General features: G+C 35.7%; 1 protein-coding gene across 4 annotated transcripts in view; it reads left to right on the forward strand.

The window, feature by feature from the left end:
• Positions 1 to 16661, forward strand: part of VTI1A (vesicle transport through interaction with t-SNAREs 1A) — a 256910-nt gene that overhangs the window by 41865 nt on the left and 198384 nt on the right. For 2 of the 4 annotated variants that reach the window (XM_014250458.2, XM_005520740.3), the window contains exons 4-5: positions 8612 to 8689; positions 15085 to 15105. In XM_014250458.2, the coding sequence (XP_014105933.1) occupies positions 8612 to 8689; positions 15085 to 15105 (99 nt within the window). The remainder of the gene's footprint in view (positions 1 to 8611; positions 8690 to 15084; positions 15106 to 16661) is intronic. The other 2 variants (XM_014250459.2, XM_005520741.3) reach the window with 1 other exon arrangement.

Genomic DNA, 16661 nt, shown 5'->3' on the forward strand with positions numbered 1-16661 from the left:
AAAAAGACAGTGTCTAAAAATAATTTTTTATGGGCTAAAAGGTATTTTTGGAAAGGTTTGTTTAAGTTTCTTTGATTAAAAATAGATCCTATCAGAGTAGCACAGATGTAGTTGGGACAATTCAGCTGCTTTAGAAACATCTCATTCTCCCTGCCCTCATTCTGGATGTCCGAAATGAGATCTGTCTTTATGGCTTCATTTTAGTTTTTACACATGGAGTTCACAGTGGACAAAATGTATAATTTATTAAGAGAACGGAGCTCTGTAGCAAAATTGTACTTTTAATTGGAAAGCCTGAAAAATACCATCTTTCCTGGGCTTTGCCTACTGTTAGAAATCCAGAGAGTGGGAGAGCTGAAAAACATGATGGTAATGTTCAAAAATGGCAACTGGTTCAGCCCAATTACAGGTTTTCATTTACAGTTGCTGATCTCCATAGTGTGAAGCCAGAGAATGTAGGTACAGACTGATAAAGGCAATTAAGTAGCAAATAGAGGAAGGAAGTAAAACTTGGATGCTTTTTTTTCTGGGAAAGGAAGGAGCTGGTGGAATGTACCAGCAGGTGTCTTGTTCCTGTTAGCAACGGGAACCTGGGCTCCAGATGGAGATACTGGCTAAAACAAAAATATTTTAATGAACATTTAACCTTTTGGTTTATCTGAGATGTTTATCATCCTTCACCACGAGCTAATTAGTATGAACTAATTAGTTAGAAAATCTTGAGCCTCCTTAAGATTTTTTCCTCCCTGCTTTACTGTATTTGGGAGAATTCTCTTTAAAAGTTGGCATTCTTATTAAACTTTCTCCCTTGGAGGAAAATGGCTCCATATATTCATTTTCTCAGTTCATCTGTCTGTTGGTCCAACACACTGGAGTTCATCTTCCATCTCCAAGCTTTACAAAACCTTTTTGTGAATTACACTCTTACCACACAGCATAAAGTCTTTGGACCACAAAACAGCCTGAAGTTCGTGATCCTGTTGTGTAGTTGCTCCTTGTCCCCTAAATAGCATTAGTTAGATAAATGAAGCTGTGTGGTAAAATAGACATTGTTAAAAAAAGGCACAAAACCAAGCTCATAGTAATAAAAGAAACCACTGAAATATATGATTTAGGTCATTACAGCAAGGAGATGAGTTGAGATGACCAATGAAGATTTCATAAAAGAAACATAAGCTTTGTAGTGTGCTTCTAAAAGGCACTAGGAGTTCTCTGTTCCACCATTATCTTTAACAAGTTTCCCTAAAAGGTAGTTTTGCAGAAAAACTTGTAATTCTTATATGTATATTATATTTCAAAGACCTGCTGAAGTTGAACCATTCTCAAAATAAGCTTATTTCTGTAGCCTAGTTCTGCTGGTCTTTAAGTTATTCAGATCTCACAGACACTTCTGTAGAAAAACAGCAGCCTCTATGATATTAGTGACTGACTTCCAATGCCTCACATGACTTTTTAAAATCTGTTTTAGGGGTGAGAGTCTTCTAGGATTTGACATAGTAAATGAATTGTTTCAAGTGATCATATCGATATGCTTAAATATTTCTGCAGGTTAGCCTGAACATGAATTGAGGATCAATTTATCTGTCAAGAATACTGCCTTGATGTTGGCTGTTCCTATTCTTTGCACACAGATGGTTTTTTTTGAGGCCACAGTCTGGACATGTCTTTTTTCACTTCAGGACCAACTGTGAACCTGTGCTCTAAACAGCAGAATTTATCCCACTTAGTCCCCAAATTACACCCAAATTAATTGTCAATGTGTAGATCGCTTTGAACCTGCATCAGGTGTGGTCTTTTACCTGCGGTATCTTTATTATGAAACAGTTGTCTGAATTGGGAAGAGAGGGTGTTCCCCCCTCTCCAGCCTTGCTCTTGCCTTTTATTCCAGCACTGATGATAGAAATGGTGGTAGTAAAGAAGTCTCTACAAGTTCACTAAATTAGCCAATGTACGTGTGCTGTATGTATCAAAGCAGAAGGCACAACAACCAACTTTTAATTTAGCAATCTAAATTGTCAGACTGGTGTTTAAACAGGTACAGGGTGGTTACAAGGACCAGGCTTTTCAGGAAGGTGGATCTGAGAAGAAATGAATTTGTGTGATCTCACACACAATTTAAAGGAATTTCCACTGACTGAATAGAGAAGTTGGTTAACTCAGACAGCTAAGTAGATCTGTAAAGATGGGCTTTGTAATGAAAGATGATAGTTTAATAATGGTCATTTGAAGGAATCCATAGAAGGGGGTTGGATGAAATACTGAAATTAGAGTACTGAAAAGCACATTACAGGAACAGACTGTGAGCTGTGGGTAACAGTGGACAGTGGAATAACTGCAAGTCAGCAGTGCAGAGGTCATGCATCACTGTTGGCATACAGAGATGTTACAGTTAAATTTGCAGATATAGCCAGTCTTCCTTCCTGCAGCAGCTGATGCCTGGCACATTTAGAGATTATGGCACATGAGTAAAAAGGCTGGCAAACTGCTGTGCAGAACAGCCCAGCACTAAAGGCACCTTGGAGAAACTATATTCTGATCAAAGAATAAAATACTGTGTATGGAGGGACCAAGGTTTGGAATTAGTATGTGGTAATTCAAAGAAGCAAAAATGAGTGGATATAATAAAAAGAAAAATAAAATTGATTTACATGCCAGGCTAAGGAGAGTTATTCCTTGTTATGTTTGGAGAGTACTATTCAAGCCCAAGCATTATTCACTTGAAGTTTTCTATGCTTGGATTTATAACTGATGTATTGCATTATATTAGGTTTCTTTGGATGTTTCCATAGATTTCCATAGTGATCATAGTGAATATTTGAGCTTTCTCTAAAAACAGAATGGGGCAAAGGTCAGTTTGTTTCAACTTTTTGAATTTTGAAAAATCTTTCCATTTCTGGGTTGTTAATTTCTGGTAGAAGTTTGAGTTCAGGTAAATAAAAACTGCTTTTCTGAATAGAACAGTGTTTTCACAATAGGAATCATACTCTGTTACTCCATAAATTCACAGAAACAGTGAATTTCAGTTCTCTCTCAGGTGTTTCCTTCCCTGCCCGCAGTCGGTGCGATGTAGCAGTTTAAACATCTGCCTTGTTGGTGACATACATGATCCACTGGTCATGAGTTTCAGGTGGAAGTAGTTTTATGGGCAGAAGCTGCATTTTTCACGGTCAACATAAAATGTGTTGTGTCCTCATGGGGATTTGCTTGACCTTCCTCCCTGCCCTCACCCCATAATGATACTAAAAGTGTGTTTGATGAGGATTATTGAAAAGAAGATTTATGGACCTGTGACATCTATTTAAGATGGGTGATAGTATCTCTGCATTAATTTCACATTAGCACTTGAAGTTTGATTTTTCTCCACTGTTGCAGGGAGCTGTTGACATTTGGCAGAGTGGCAGAAGACAGGGTTTGAGATGTGTTTCTCTTTTGGAGTTGCCTGCAGCCTCTTCTCTGCGTGTGCTGGGAGGGAGGCAGCACTGGGGGTGGCTGAGACACTGACTTTTGCCAGCTGACATGTACTGTTAAGTTGATTCTTTCAATCAGAAGTTTCACTGGATTTGTGCAATAGTTTTTATTTACTTTTGGACAGGAATGTTTGGGGGTTTTTTGTTTGTTTTTTGGGGGTTTTTTAGGTTTTTTTTTTTCAGTTTTCTTAAGGAAATGCTTGGAAGTCCAGCATTGCATCAGGTTGTATATTAGCAGTCTTCCTGCTTCATGCACCCAATTGCTAAAAACTCAGATACATAGGAACAGGAAAACCATTTGGAATTGCAGTCTGAAGTGTCTAATCTGTTGTTCCTTGATCACCTTTACAGAGAAATACAGTTTTGAAACTGAAAATAAAGCATAAGTTTTGAAAACTGAAGTTTGAACACAATTTTCCAAATAGAAAAGAAATTCCAATTTCATTTATTTAATAAGAAATCAGTTTGGGTTTCTGTTTCAAAATAAGCTTTAAGATTGTTAAATAGGCCACTTCTCCTCTAAATTTGTTGAAGTGTATATTTTCCACTTGTGCTCAGCAAAAAAAATACTTAAATACCTATTCCAAAAGGCAGAGATGAAAGTGTATATTCTGCAGTATTTAGCTGTCCATTTGGGGATCAGGTCACTTTTTTCACCTTGCTTTTAGCAAGAGCAATGGCAGAAGTCACTACTGTCAAAGAACACAAAATCAGATATATTCCCACAAATTATTTCTGGTTATGTTAATCTCAAGTATTTATTTACATTTAGAGCAGGGCCAAACTCTGAAACAGATGCCTGGAGATTTTTTAAAAACACTTATATATACTTGGAAATTCTAATAAATTTTGTATGAAGACAGATGTTTGTGGATAAAGCCTTTTTGTTGTTTACACATATTCCACCAGAAAAATCTATTTAATCTATTCTTAAAACATTGAGCCTGAAAAATTGAGAGGTTGGGATAAAAGGATCTGCTGGGTCTTTTGTCTGAAATGCACCTACATTTGCTCATCTGTTCGGGGCCTGCAGAGCATTAAGGAGGGGGAAAGCTATTCTTTAGTTCATGTATGAAAATGTACAATACTTTATATCAATTATTTGGCTGATTGCTGGAAGTACGTTGGAGTGAGGGGGCACTGGCTAGTTCTGGCCTTCACTAATGGGAACATTTCAGAATGTGGATGGTAATTAAAGTATAGAATGCGGAAAATTAGGCCAAAATTGAATAGAAATGAATAAGTATGTGTTCTGTTGTGCAGATGTTGGAAATAGATTATTTTGGATACCTCTTTCTATCTACATCTTATTTGGTTACCGTGTAAAATTCGGTCATACACCATGTAGATTGTTTCTCTTCCCATTACCTTCTCTGTTTTTATGTTGTGATGTATCTGTATAGGTAGTAATTTAGCAAAATATCCTGTCTGCCAGGTGTGGGAACTAGCTGATTGTATTGTAATACCAGATCATTACTTAATTCATATGCAACCTAGCCTAGCACATGGAAAGCATTATAAATCTATTTACAGTGTGGCTGGTCTGATGATAACATTGTATTAAATTCCCAGGTGAGGCAATTTAAGCAATTGCTTTGCCATGTGTAGGCCATGGAAATTAATTTCTCATATGCTTTAGTAATAGAGGAACTTCATTGGTATGCTCAGATTAGTGATATAGCAGAATTCTTACAGTCTTGTTACGTGTACCCTGCTTCACGTGTAGAGTCATACAGGGGGGTGGTACTGCAGATCACAGATCTTAATTAGTTTAAGCTGAGTTAATTCATTTCAATTCTAATTTAGCTGGGCTTGCCTATGAACACATTCAGTTCTATTGGGAAATGTTAAGGCTTGGGTCAAGTAGACAGATTGTTTAAAGCCAAATTGCCAGACAGAACTGAGCAAGTGTATCTGTTTGAACAGGGCTTTAAGGAAATCACCCAATCAGTATGCAAAAATCCTGTTCATAAACCAAGAGAGATCTCCCTGGAATCAGAAATTCTTCCTTGTCAGAAGGTCTGCGTACTGTAGTACATTTAAAACAGCCCCTGAAACTTTCTGAGTGCTGAAGTTCTTGTAGAAAGTAGCTTAACCCTTTTGTATCTCTGTGTTTGGGCACATGCTACGCTCAAATGCAAGCACATTCACTGAGCAAAACCACTTGTGTGCTTAGACTTTTTGTCTAGGTATATACAGGAAAATATAAAATACAAGGAAAACTTCTATATATGACAGAGCTTTGCAGACAAAAAACTGCACACAGAACCTCTTAAACCTATATTGAGCTTCCCAGAAATGCCTTGGATTATAAACTCTGTAAAGCTTCTGTCTTTTCTAGAAACATACATATAAAGTACCAGTAGACAGTGGTAACTGACAACTAAGACTAAAAATGTTGACAATTTCTTGATTTGCCTGGTTAGCTTATGTATAGAAGTCATTAACTATTTATAAAATGCATTATGAATTGGGTTCCTTCAAACTGTAGCAGTGTGTGACATTTCCAGCTCAAACTATCATTCTTGCATTTGGCTAAAGTATATATTTATAAACAGCTGATGGTTATGAACTAAAAAATAAAAAATAAAAGAATAATAATTATTGAGTTCAGACAAGCTGAACTAATCTTGATAGCCATATTTAAAAGTGTTAGCCAATAATAGTTTAATAAAAATAAGAATGGTACTTTAAGATATTGATATTTTGGACAAATCCTGAAAGAAGAAATGAACACTTTAGTTCAAAGACCTTTCCTTTTATATTATTGATTCATTTGGTAGTGAAACTGTGATCAAAAGTAGTATCAAATTATTTATTGATTATGGCAAAGAGTTATACCTAATTGTAGCCAAAGCATTATTTCTTTTAATAAAATTTCTGATTTTCAGATCATGACAGATTGTTACAATAAAAGAACAATGATAAAAATATATTTATTAAGTTCAGTGGCAATGATAATAAAGGATTCTAAAGGCCCTCTAAAAATGGTATTACTGTTAACATTTATTTCTTTCCTGTGAAGTATATTCTTTTTCCTTTCTCCCATGCAGGCTCTTAAGAATGAGAATATCATCCAGCTATATCTTTCAAATAAATGACGTGTAATCAAGGATCATTTCAGTCCCTACATATTATTAGGAAGCTTGTTCACTGGAGAGCAAGCTCATGAAGCATCATGCTCCTCATCTCAGTCTAATAATGATAAATACATTCAACACTAACAGGATCAATGGGGCTGAGTCATTTTGTGAAATTGTGAGTAACTGTACAGTTGAACTACTAGACCTCAAATGAGGTCTTAAGATTGAATTTTAATCAGAAGAGAAGATTAGATATTTATTGGTATATATTTGTAATTTCCGTCCTTGTTTGATGTGTATCAAATAAAAATAGGAAAATAATGTAATTGAGCAATCTATGCCAATTTGTTGGCTTTTTGGTGAGAAAAGAGAAAAACAAAACCTATCTTCATATGATATTCTTGCATACTGTGGAGTGTTTTAGTCCCCCATAGTGATGAAATGAATAATTTAAACAGGCAGCTCTGATACCACAGCCTGTTTAAAGGTTCTCATTTCCTTTAATGCTGTAGACTACTTTAGCTTGGTTAGTATGAAACTGTGACAGCTGAGATCTCCAAAAGATTTGGCACAATTCACCTCTTGCCGTGGGTCCATGGTCCAAGGCTTTGTCCTTCCTACTTACATCTGTAGCTTTAGGATATGATCTAAATCTAAACACTGGCAAGTGAATCACAAATGTGTAAACATTGTAACAATCATGTTAATGGTAATAAAGTGGAGCTACACAGAATAAAGAGCTAAAATGATTTGCTCTGAGGTGAGCTGTACAAGGCTTACTTCACTGCTAGGTCCCTTGCACAAAGGGTGCCCCACTTCTAAACTTCTTTGTTACAAAGGTGATGAATTTCCCTGTGCTCAGTAGAATTTCTAGTGGTCTTTTCCTGTGCCTCAGTCCCAAGCACAAGTTTTGGCATGATGGCCCAAGCAGGGAAGGTTTGAGGAGGGATTCATTTTTTCGGAGCTTCTACTGGTAGTCACTATCATGGCAGGGTGTGAGGGAAGCCCTCATCAATAAAAAAGGCCTGCAACTTAGTTTTTGTTACTCTTGGTGGATTTCTTCCTCTGATGAGGTGTAGAAATTACCGTAACTACTCTGAAAAAGAAAAAATAAATAGACAATATGCTAAAAGTTCAATCCCTCCTTTAATGGAAGTGTGGGAATATTGGCTGAGTAATAGCCTGTTATTTGGCAAACAGAGAAATTGAAAGCTGGGCTGATGTTCTTATTGTGGACTTCCCCATTGCTCCATTGAATCCTTTGCTACCTTGGTAATCATCACACATTTGCTTTCCATTGCTTGGCACTTGATCTAGTTTAGAATCAACGTAATTATCAGCTCAAGAGCAAATCTGGTGCTCATAAGCTGTGAATTTACTTAATATCCTGTCTGTCATAACAATCCCATGGATGACTGTCTCAGTTCCGTGTTTTGTGTTTCCATGAACTGCTGAAAACCAATGTTTCCTTGTGCTGTTATTTTCTCTCCTTTCTTTCACTCTTTAATTTCTGATCCTTTCCCAGCAGCTTTAGCAGCATAGAAAATGCTTGTTAATTTTCTGCATCTTTAAATTGGATCAGCTATGTCGCATGTGTTGTTCAGGTTTGGTTTTTGTTTGGTTTTTTTTTAATATGGGAAAAGCTCAGTCTTCCTTTTCTGTCTGGTGGCATTGCTGCCATGGCTGTTATGTTGTGTTCTGTGACCTGCTAGCAAGTGTTCTTCAGAAAAATGCATTTGGTTCCTGCACTGGCATTTTTTCAATGCTTCTGCTATTAGTGTGTATTGCCTCACATGTTATGTATCTCAAGCTTCACAGAAGCTGCTTTCATTGCTGCAATGTTGAAGGTGTGACTGCCTTAGAAACACTGTAGTTTTGCCATGCAGATTTGTTAAGGTGCAGCAGTTGAAGAACTTTGTAATAACTTTCACTTGCAGATTTATTTTTTTTTTTAATCAAATAGGTATCCATTAGGGGGCTCTCGAGGTTTAAGATGATCAGCCTTGATACCAATGGCTTCGGAGCTTTACTTCCTAACCCTTTTTTCTTTTTGTTTTACAGAAAAGGTCACGAATCGCCTACAGTGATGAGGTGCGGAATGAGCTCCTGGGGGATGACGGGAATTCCTCAGAGAACCAGGTAGGATGCTAATCAAGAAGCCCTAGTGGGTGGCTGGAGGGTGAAGGAGGTCACTGGCACACTGGGCTTCTCAAGCTGCTCCTTAACAGCATTAGCAACAACTCATGTGGAAGTGATACTGTTTAATGCAAAGCTGGGGTCTTAATCAACTTCAAAATGTTTCTTGGAGATCTTACATTTAACCCTTTAACTTGTGATCACTGTCTGCTATCTCAAAAAAAATCTTTTCTTCTCTTTTCTTTATTATTTAGTACTTAAGAAATAACTTGAAACACGCTGTTTGCCGACAAAGCCAAGGTCTTCACCTCAAACACATGTAAAAGGAATAAAAAAGTACATAATGCAGCTTTGATAATAATGCAGTATAATTAAATCAACACTGGCAGGCAAAACAAATGAAAGTGCGCTCTCAGAATTAGGCAGTATCCCACTCAGTTTCCTTGTGTGATTCCTTCTTTAACCAGATTTTCTCTCCTTGTACCAAAAACACAAGTTGTACTAATAAGACCGTGCTTTCATAGTGCATGTTGTACTAGATGCAGAGTGCTATCCACCTCTTCTAATGAATGAAAGCTTGATAATCCTGAGGCTTTTTTAAAATCTTGTACCCGTACTGTTGTTCTGCATACTACAGTGAGGATCCTGCTAGACTACTGAAAACTGTAAAGGCAATGCTTTATTCAGGAGACTTTGACCCACCTGTTAATATTTCTTTTTTGGGATGAAACTTGTCTGGCACTCTGTCTGAAAGCAGAGTATTTCTTTTCTTTTTGAAATTTATGTTATGAAATTCTTGGGGTTTTTTTGAGTTAGAAGTTAGCTGAAAGTTTTCCTACAGGTCATATTTCTCTTCTGACCAGATAGAATCCAAATTATTTTGCTGATGAAGGAAAAAATTGTTTAAATGTTTACTTAATAAATGTGTTATGAAATAAGGAAGTGAATCAGAACAGTGTTCAGTAATTTTTTTCTATCTTCTACACCCGGTATAGGCTCAGATCCACTAAAGACAGAAAAAACAAAGACTTGTAGACTTACCTGGTACAAGGACTTTCAAAACACAGACCCCATAGCCCCAATCTTAAAGAGTATTTTAAACATGCTCTGTGAGTTTTAAACTCTGTAATAGACTTGAATTCATACATGAATGAAATTAGACACAGAGTACATTATCTGAAGGCATAAGACTGGAGTATAGCAGCTCTGGTATCTATGTGAAGACTTAAAGGACATTAATCTTCATATTTATATATGATAGAAAGGGAAGATTCCATAATTTGAGTAAAATAAAGAGGGGGTTTTGTACCTAAATAATGAATTTTTGGAGATTATTTTTGGGAGAAGTTTCACAGTCTGTATGTCATGATTGTAAATGCAGTCCTGTGAAAGTGTTAAGGTTCTCATTTTATTTCTCTTAAGGTGCTGCTACTTTTACATTTCAAGAAAAAAAATGTGTGAATTCAGACATAAAAGGGCAATTGTGATAAGAAGCTTTACTTATAACGGAATATCTTATGTGTAGGGATGAGATAAAATATTTTATTTTCACTTTTTAAAGAATGTTTAAATAACTGGTTCATGCGAGCACTTTTTGTGACTGATGATCTTTTTTTCCAAACTTGGTGGAAGAGACATGTTCTCATCTCAAGGAACTAAATGATACCTTCAACCATTTGTCAGCTTAGGGCTTTTTCTTCCAAATGACCACTATTTAAATGGAAGAAAATTTTGGCTGCTGAAGGACTCTTGTATAGTTTTTTAGGTAATGAAAATCCTTTTATATAGCCCAACTTGAAATTATTACCTCCGTACCTTTTAAAGTTCTTAATTCCTTTCTTAAAAATATAATTAAATAGCACCATAAAGGAGTCACCTGATTTCTTTTAAATATGTGAATGCCACTATTTTTAAAATACATTTTTTATTGTGTTTTTTCAATTATAAATATCACATTCTCTTTTTCTTATTAAACATCTTTATTTATACCTGTACTTATATACATGTAGCTAGAGATGCAAGCAGTTAGTACAAAAAACTTCAGCTGGTATTGAGCTTATTAGAATGCACAGCTTTCAAAATCAAGTTTTGGGTACTTACCAGACACTGAACATGAGATATTGTTGTGTTTAACTCAGTAACCCCAGGTCTAATATGCTTTCACTCCTGTACGTTATTATATCAATAGAAAACTTGGAGTAAATGATGAAAGGATTCTCAGGTATAACTTAAACCATATAAAATATTTGAAGATGTTTCAAATGCTTGCTTTTGTTTTGTCTGATGGAAATAAATATAGGTACATGGACTGATCATGACCACGTTATTGTAGGATTTTTACTTCTCAATCAGTTTGGATTAATTAGTGAAATTAATTAATTAGTGAATTTAGTTTAACTGAAAAACGGTGAATTTGTTTTCCCCAATTTAGTCACCAACTGTGAAAGGGGAGAGAAAGGATTCCTTTTCTAATAGAGGAGGTGTAGAAAAAATTTCCAGCTCAGAATTGCTCCTGTACCAAACCACAAATATTGGTAAAATCTGCCAATAGAAATATGGAGTACCTGGGTAGTAAAGGTTGTTACCCAAAGGCAAACCAGAGATATGAGCTGTTGGTCTTTGTTGTCGTGATAAACATTTGCATGATGTTTTTGCTGGAGAGAGAAGACAAAAGGAACTTAATGCTTGCTGACTAGTATGACCATATTAAAAAGCTAGAAATAAAACAAGTCACTACTGGAAAAATTAATAATCTGGATCTTTTCCTCGTTCAGCTTCTCTTTTTTTTTAAGTTGAGTTTCAAAGGTACAATTGCAGCAAACCACAGCCAAGTTATAAGCTGTAATGAATAGGATGATAGGTATAAGTTTCCAGTTGGTCTCTCAGGAGGAAAGATTGAAGTACAAAGAACAGCTTGGGAAATAGCTAATGGTGATTTGTCTTTTGTCTTCTTCATTTTCCCAACATGTCTCCCAGAAGAAGCAGCCATTGTGTCTAGATGACACTTAGAATAACTTGGAATACAATTCCCTTATAATGATTACACCAACTTGAAACTGCTTTTACCAGATAAAGCATATAGAAATTTCCTGTAAGAAGTTCTAAGAATTATACAAGTCTGCTACTGGAAGCTTCTTTTGAAATAAATGCAACTTCTTTCCATGAGACAGGTAGTCATATAGTGCTCCTAATGCACCTAGAGTTCAGTAAAGTAATTGCTTAACATATGTTAATTTCTTCTTAATTTGAATCATGTGAATGTAGTCAGATGAGACACTTAGAGGTTGAAAACCAAGAAATGTCCCTTCTTGCATAAAAAAAAAAAATCCCACTTCACAAACCCAATTCCAAAAAACTGCTGTGTGCTTGGGGTTGTTATTTATTTTCCAAGAGTGGTCTTAAACAAGCTGTTGCTTTCAAGTCTTGTTTGTCATCCTGGCCACCAACATGTAGCAAATCCCTTGAAAGTTTTGAGATTTTTAGTGCAGTAATACACTACCTAAAGTTGTCGCTTCACTTTAATAATAATAGAACTGTTTTATGTAGCAATTTGTATGTTTTTGAGGAAGTATACGTTGGTTAAATCGGAAATCTCTCTCAACTGAAATTATGTGAGGTTCAGTATTATCAACTTTCTTGAGGTGGAACAGTGTTCTTTTCTCTTTTGCAGCTATGCTCATTAGTAAGTTTAAATAAATTCACATTGGTTTAAACTGCTTATCCGTATACCCATACATTCTATATGTGATTGGTGGTGAACAAATATTTTGTGTCTACTTAATTTCTGACTACAAAGTTGTGATAATATTAGATTTGGGCTTGCTGTGCATAAAGTGTGTCAAACTTCAGCTATAGACCAGGGGGTGAAGTTGGTCAATTTAATTCGCCGAGATCTAAAGAAGGTCGGTATCATTTCATATAGCCCTGGCAGAGCAGATCATTACCAGACACAAATCTGTTCGTTACATGCCGAGGGTTTATAGCAAAATAAATAGACTGTCATCATAAGTTCAGAAAATTGTGTGTTCGACCCACGATAATGTGTAAAGGGCGTTTAATAGAGTTCAGCATTTATTCGTTATCTATATGCGGACAGAGACGGCGGTGGCGTTATCAGCTTTTTTAAAAAAAAAATTCGGTAGTTTTCTGTGTCACGTGAGGAGCCTCGCGGCCACACGCGTGCGTGCACACACACACACACGCTCACACACACACATCCCATCTCGCTCCATCGCTCTCTGTGGTGCAGTTTTGATTTTAGTCACAGCAGAAGGCTTAGCCACAAGAGATTCCACTGGTTCAAACCAGTGTAAACCAGATTTTTTTTTATTTTTTTTTTTTTTAGCCTACAAAGGAACAGATTACGTCTGGTATCGAATTCTGTGTTGCAAAAAGGAAAAAAAAAAAAAAAAAGAAAAAGAAAAAAAAACCTTTGTTTCAAAAATATGCTGATTTTCATAACCTAAAATGGTGGCTGCACACGGCTTAACGCTGTTTACAGTTCAGGAGTGAGCATAATCAAAATAATGTTTCAAAATAGAAATGTAAAGGTAACACATTTTCATCAAGAGCATTGTTAAATGGGGGAAAAAGGCATCTTTTGTTAATTTGAATGAATATCTTTCAGCCAATGTTAAAAAAAACCCCAACCCTCTCCCATTACTTAGCTTAGCTGCAAATCCCATGCAGAGCTTAAATTCAGCCATGCAGCACAAACAAGATAGAACATTTTTGTTTGGGACCTATTGAAAAAACAAATGTGCAGCATTTTAAAACTCTCATTGATTATAGCAGGGTGGCATGCCCGGACGGGCTCTATTGCGGGAGAGTCGTTTTAAACTTTGGCCCTTTAAGTATCATAGTCAACTGAAGAATGGTGGCCTCAGAAAGAAAAGATAGCTATGTGATCAACTCCCAGATCGTCTCTTTCTAAAGAGCCTTAATGTTTGCCTTTTTGGGGAAAAAAGGCGGGGGGGAAGAGCTGGAGAAAGAGACCAATTTATGATAGGCCAAGCACTTGAATTTAAGCGCTGGTTTGCCCGGCAATGCAGTTTCCTTTATACCAAATTCTAGCAAAGTTCCTGTAGCTGGTGCAGAAGAGCTGGCCCAGTTCAAGTCGGGGTGGTGTAGGAGCCCTCCTAATTACATCTCATTAGAGCCTCTTGTCCCTTTTGGTAACGGGGTGAGGCGAACCTTCTGTTTTAGGCGAGCCATATGAAACAATAGAGAATAATGGAGGTTCTTTTGTTTCCTTCATGCTGGTGAGACTTTATTAGTAGTAAACATTCTCAGCTTACACATGTGTTGAAAATTAGTGTTATGAAACTGTAGGTGAAGTATCAGCATAAACTGAGATAATTGTGTAGCTGTTGTAATTTCAGACTGGAATTGGTGAGAGAACTGTAATTTTTTATAAAGGGCCATTCTTGTGTAGATATTTGTGAGTAATTATACATTTTGTTCCAATACAAATAATTTATCTGTCTCTCTAAGGGGCAAGTGTATTACAACATAGCTTGATAATCAGGCTGGGGTTTTATTTAGTTTTCTAGTAAAGCTTCCAGAGCAATATTATTAGTGTTAGTGTTAGATTGTGTTGATTTACAAGCATAAATGAATAAATATAAATTATATACTATATAAGCATACACAGTCTGTGTGTCTATATATATACACACTGTATAGTGGTCTGGATCAAGAACCTGGAATAGGACTTTTCTGAGGGAAATATTTTTCATGTTGTTCCCTATTCCTTTGTCTGTTTTTAAATATGCTATTCAATAAATCATAGTTCTGAGCCATTTAACTAAGCTGCTTCATTTTTTTTACCTGGCAAAAACCCTCAGTATGAAGTTCAATAATAAAATTAAATAATATAGTTACAGTAGAACTCAGGTATATAAAAATTGAAATACTGAAATACATGCTATGAAGATGCAGTCATCTATTAATAAGTTAGATCTGCTAGTAAAATAAGAAATCAGTTGTCACAACTAAAATATACAGAAAACATTCTGAAAACTTGTATATACAAAACCACTTCAGCTGTACAATCTTCGAAGAGAGGAATAGTAAACTTGTTTTTTTCTTTATAATATACACTTCTATGAAGTCATTCCCCTTTATTTCATGATGGTGTCTCAGATGTGGTTTAAAAGAGAATTTCACACTATTCTCTTTGTTTAATGTGACAGTGTGAGAAAGTGATCTTTATTCGTTCAAAAAACTCTGCATGTAGTCTATGTTTAGGTTCTTTTAATGTGTTTGTCTGTGATTTTTAAATGCTAAACATGTAAACAGATAAATTGTCAATGTTAATTCTGTATCCTGTCACACAACTGATCTTTCTTTCCTGCCATTTCTTTCCTTTTTATCTTTTTTGTGCGTTCATGTTGCAGTTGATAAAATTACGTGAAGAGGTGAGTACTTTCTTGCTTTTTGTTGTCTAGCTTTCCCTTTAAAGCTGAGTTTCTAAATCTGAAGTAGATCTTTTTGTTCATTGTTGCAGGGAAATCTACACAAAGCAAAAATATTGATTACATTGCTTTAAAATATTCACTGTTGTGCCTCTTTTTCCCTAATAATTGTATACTTACATAGGAATCTCTAGATCAAACCTTAGAAATTAACATTCTTTGATAGTGGAATTTTTTAAAAAGGCACTAGAAAAAGAAGGGTGGAAAAAAAACTCTATTATTTGATCTCTCCAAGAATACCATGATCAAATCAGGTACAGTAATAATCATGTTTGCATCACAAAATCTTTGATAGGGAAAGTACATTTATACACTGGCATTGAAAGTGAAAGCATTGCTTTGGTATAAACCTTTGCTGAAACATTTTAAAAATGACATGGTATTTCACAGTGTTTTGAGTTTGGTGTGAGGTATTTAAATAGCTTATGCATTATATTGGATATTTTACACCCACTGAAAAACAGTAGAGAGACCTACACACAAATATTTATTATTTATTTGTGAGTGCTGTAGATCTGTAGGTGTAACACTAGAGATCAGTATTCCAGAACACCTTTCTTCCAGTTATAAAATGACTCATAAATATTTAGAATGAAGCCTGTTTTAATGGTCAGTTCCTCAAATGTTTCAGTATATTCTCTGAAATTAATCTCTGCTTTTGCTTAGTGTTGTAGCAACAATATTAGAATTGCTATTTTTTTATTATTTCCTACTAGCCACTGAAAAGAGGGGCTGAGTAAAGTCAAGTTTACTTACAGGTCATATTTCTGAAGGATTTCATACGGAGAGCTTGGACCAGTGAAGTATTTGAATAAGTATATTTAGAAGCACAAGTGTTTTAACATCACATATTTGTCTGGTATCTTCTTTGTGGAACATGTGTGCCCAGTAATGTATCAGTAATATATACTGAACTCTGCAGGAGAGGATTTGTAAGTTTTAGAAATGGTGATGACAAAGAATTGTAAAGTAACCATATTAAAGACAATTACAGAGAATTCTTAAAACCAGATAATTTTGTAATACAGATACTTCACTAGTTCCCTGAATGCTTTATTTCCCCCTCTTCTTATAGAGCTGATATTAATATGGAAAAGCTACAGAGTAAAAGAGTTACCGAGAAAAAATTAAATAAAATAAACATGTAACCACATGAAAGCCTTCCCACCACTGCTGAGCTCCCCTCCCCAATAGTCCCAGTATTTAAACAGATGACAGTATTGTTGCAAGGGTTTATATAGCCTGATTTCTGAGGTTTTTCAGAAGAACAAGGTTAATTTTCTCATCCCTTTAACAACACCTGCATGTCTGCTCCTGTGCTTTTGCAAAGAGTGCAGTAGGATCATTTTTGTCTGCAAACATAAGATTATAGTTTATTTATAAAGATTCCGGATTTTTAAATTCAGTCTGAAAAATCAGTTATATTTAAAGAGCAAAGCTGCTGCTTATCTGCTCTTCTTTTTGGAATAGCTTTGAAGACAAGTAAGAAAATTCAGGGT

The sequence above is a fragment of the Pseudopodoces humilis genome, chromosome 9 (genome assembly GCF_049639895.1).
Source record: "Pseudopodoces humilis isolate 2021_Gansu_Grassland_sample_001 chromosome 9, ASM4963989v1, whole genome shotgun sequence".
Taxonomy (NCBI): Eukaryota; Metazoa; Chordata; class Aves; order Passeriformes; family Paridae; genus Pseudopodoces; species Pseudopodoces humilis.